This window comes from Perkinsus marinus (genome assembly GCF_000006405.1).
Source record: "Perkinsus marinus ATCC 50983 genomic scaffold scf_1104296961196, whole genome shotgun sequence".
In the NCBI taxonomy this organism is placed as follows: domain Eukaryota; phylum Perkinsozoa; order Perkinsida; family Perkinsidae; genus Perkinsus; species Perkinsus marinus.
The window spans coordinates 1-1,687 of record NW_003205817.1 but is presented as its reverse complement, the minus strand read 5'-3'; the positions used below and the strand labels follow the sequence as shown (position 1 = coordinate 1,687).

Sequence of the window (1,687 nt, the reverse complement as noted above, 5' to 3'; positions counted from 1 at the left end):
CCAATCCTGCTGACTCTACCTACTGTCATGTACTTGCACATAATGCTGTTCACGGCGCTATGGCGGGCTACACGGGTTTCTCGTGTGGCAAGTGTGATCAGAGGTAACACATTTATCGGTTTACTCGGCTTGGGAGTTCCGTCAATCGTTCCATTTCTGCTATCTTTAGATACGTTATGCTGCCGTTCAAGGCTATCACTGGTCGTCCTCCGCGTCAAGTTAACACTGCCGGCCGATGGTTCGCCAGGATGATCATGTTCACGGGTCAGCCTAGCTTCGTAAGTCATTCTCTCTTCTGCTATACTTCACTCTAACTCACTGGTCTTCCTTCAGCTTCCTCAAGGACATATCCCACGTCATAGTTCCGCTCTCATGCCGCAATAAGATGGCTGCGTGGATCGCACCTTGAGTATATACTCGGTGCCAATCTCTTGTACAAAACTGTCGCTAATGCGAGTAAGCGTTCTTCTCCGCGCGTACTATCCATCGTTGCGTTCATAAGTGTTTGGAAGAGCCGATGCAACTTGCATCATGCAAGATAGAGAACCGTGCCACTGGCTTTCGTGGATGGGGAGGTATCTTCAACGCAGTTCGGGACTTGGCGACGGGGAAGCATTTGTTGAGATGTTGCGCAGCAAAGTGTAGTGATACTCGGTGTTTCACTCGATTTGGGGATACCTGTGTTAAGCTCAATGTGACCAGAGACATTAGATGCACTGAGGCATATCTCAAGATGGCATAATTGCCCCACCAAGGGACCTTGATTTCACAGAGGCGTACGATCAAGTTGGCAAAATTGCCCCGTCTAGAGACGTTGATCTCACTGAAGCATATGATCAAGTTGGCATAATTGCCCCGGCCAGAGACGTCGATCTCACTGAAGCATATGATCAAGTTGGCATAATTGCCCCGGCCAGAGACGTCGATCTCACTGAAGCATACGATCAAGTTGGCATAACTGCCCCGGCCAGAGACGTTGATCTCACTGAAGCATATGATCAAGTTGGCATAATTGCCCCGGCCAGAGACGTCGTTCTCACTGAAGCATACGATCAAGTTGGCATAACTGCCCCGTCCAGAGACGTTGATCTCACTGAAGCATATGATCAAGTTGGCATAACTGCCCCGTCCAGAAACGTTGATCTCACCGAGGCATATCTCAAGATGGCATAATTGCCCCACCCAGAGACATTGATTTCACTGAGGCATACCTTACGGTGGCATAATTGCCCCGCTCTTTTACTACTAGCAAAAACATAACTCTTAAGGTGAATGCTCCGATGCAGTACCGCACAATCTAAGGTAGTTCCCCGAGTTCCTCAACTTCTGGAAGTTAGCGCTTACAAATCAGGCACAGATGATACCTCTTGAATGTGGCGCTGAGGCAGTATCTCGGTGGGACACGGTCCATCAGAGATGGGTTTTGAGGGTGTTCAGATAGGAGTGCAACGGTGCCTAGTTTATAGATAATTCGCGATTTAGATGTCTTTCCGTTAGCGACATTCCCCTCGTGACGAGGGCCTCGTCCTCTCATTTGTTGAGCTTATAAAATCCAGTGTTGCTCCTATTAATTGATGGACTCGAACGACCATGAAGCCAATGGATGTGATACGAATGTTACATTAACACACATTGAGCGTGCAGTTGTACTGTACTGGATTACTCTAGTAGTAAAAGCATCTTCATT

The 1,687-nt window shown here is 48.1% G+C and overlaps 2 protein-coding genes across 2 annotated transcripts; one reads left to right on the top strand and one right to left on the bottom strand.

Moving 5' to 3' along the window:
• Positions 1 to 59: 59 nt before the first annotated feature.
• Positions 60 to 384, top strand: Pmar_PMAR027483 (hypothetical protein; the record flags this gene model as incomplete). Its single annotated transcript, XM_002772379.1, has 3 exons — positions 60 to 103; positions 170 to 278; positions 334 to 384. The coding sequence occupies 3 exons, from the start codon at positions 60 to 62 to the stop codon at positions 382 to 384; spliced, it is 204 nt and encodes a 67-aa protein (XP_002772425.1).
• A 275-nt stretch (positions 385 to 659) lies between these two features.
• Positions 660 to 1,093, bottom strand: Pmar_PMAR027482 (hypothetical protein; the record flags this gene model as incomplete). Its single annotated transcript, XM_002772378.1, has 2 exons — positions 660 to 678; positions 752 to 1,093. Coding segments are annotated over 2 exons (361 nt in total), but the record flags the coding sequence as incomplete, so codon positions are not given.
• Between the last annotated feature and the right edge of the window lie 594 nt (positions 1,094 to 1,687).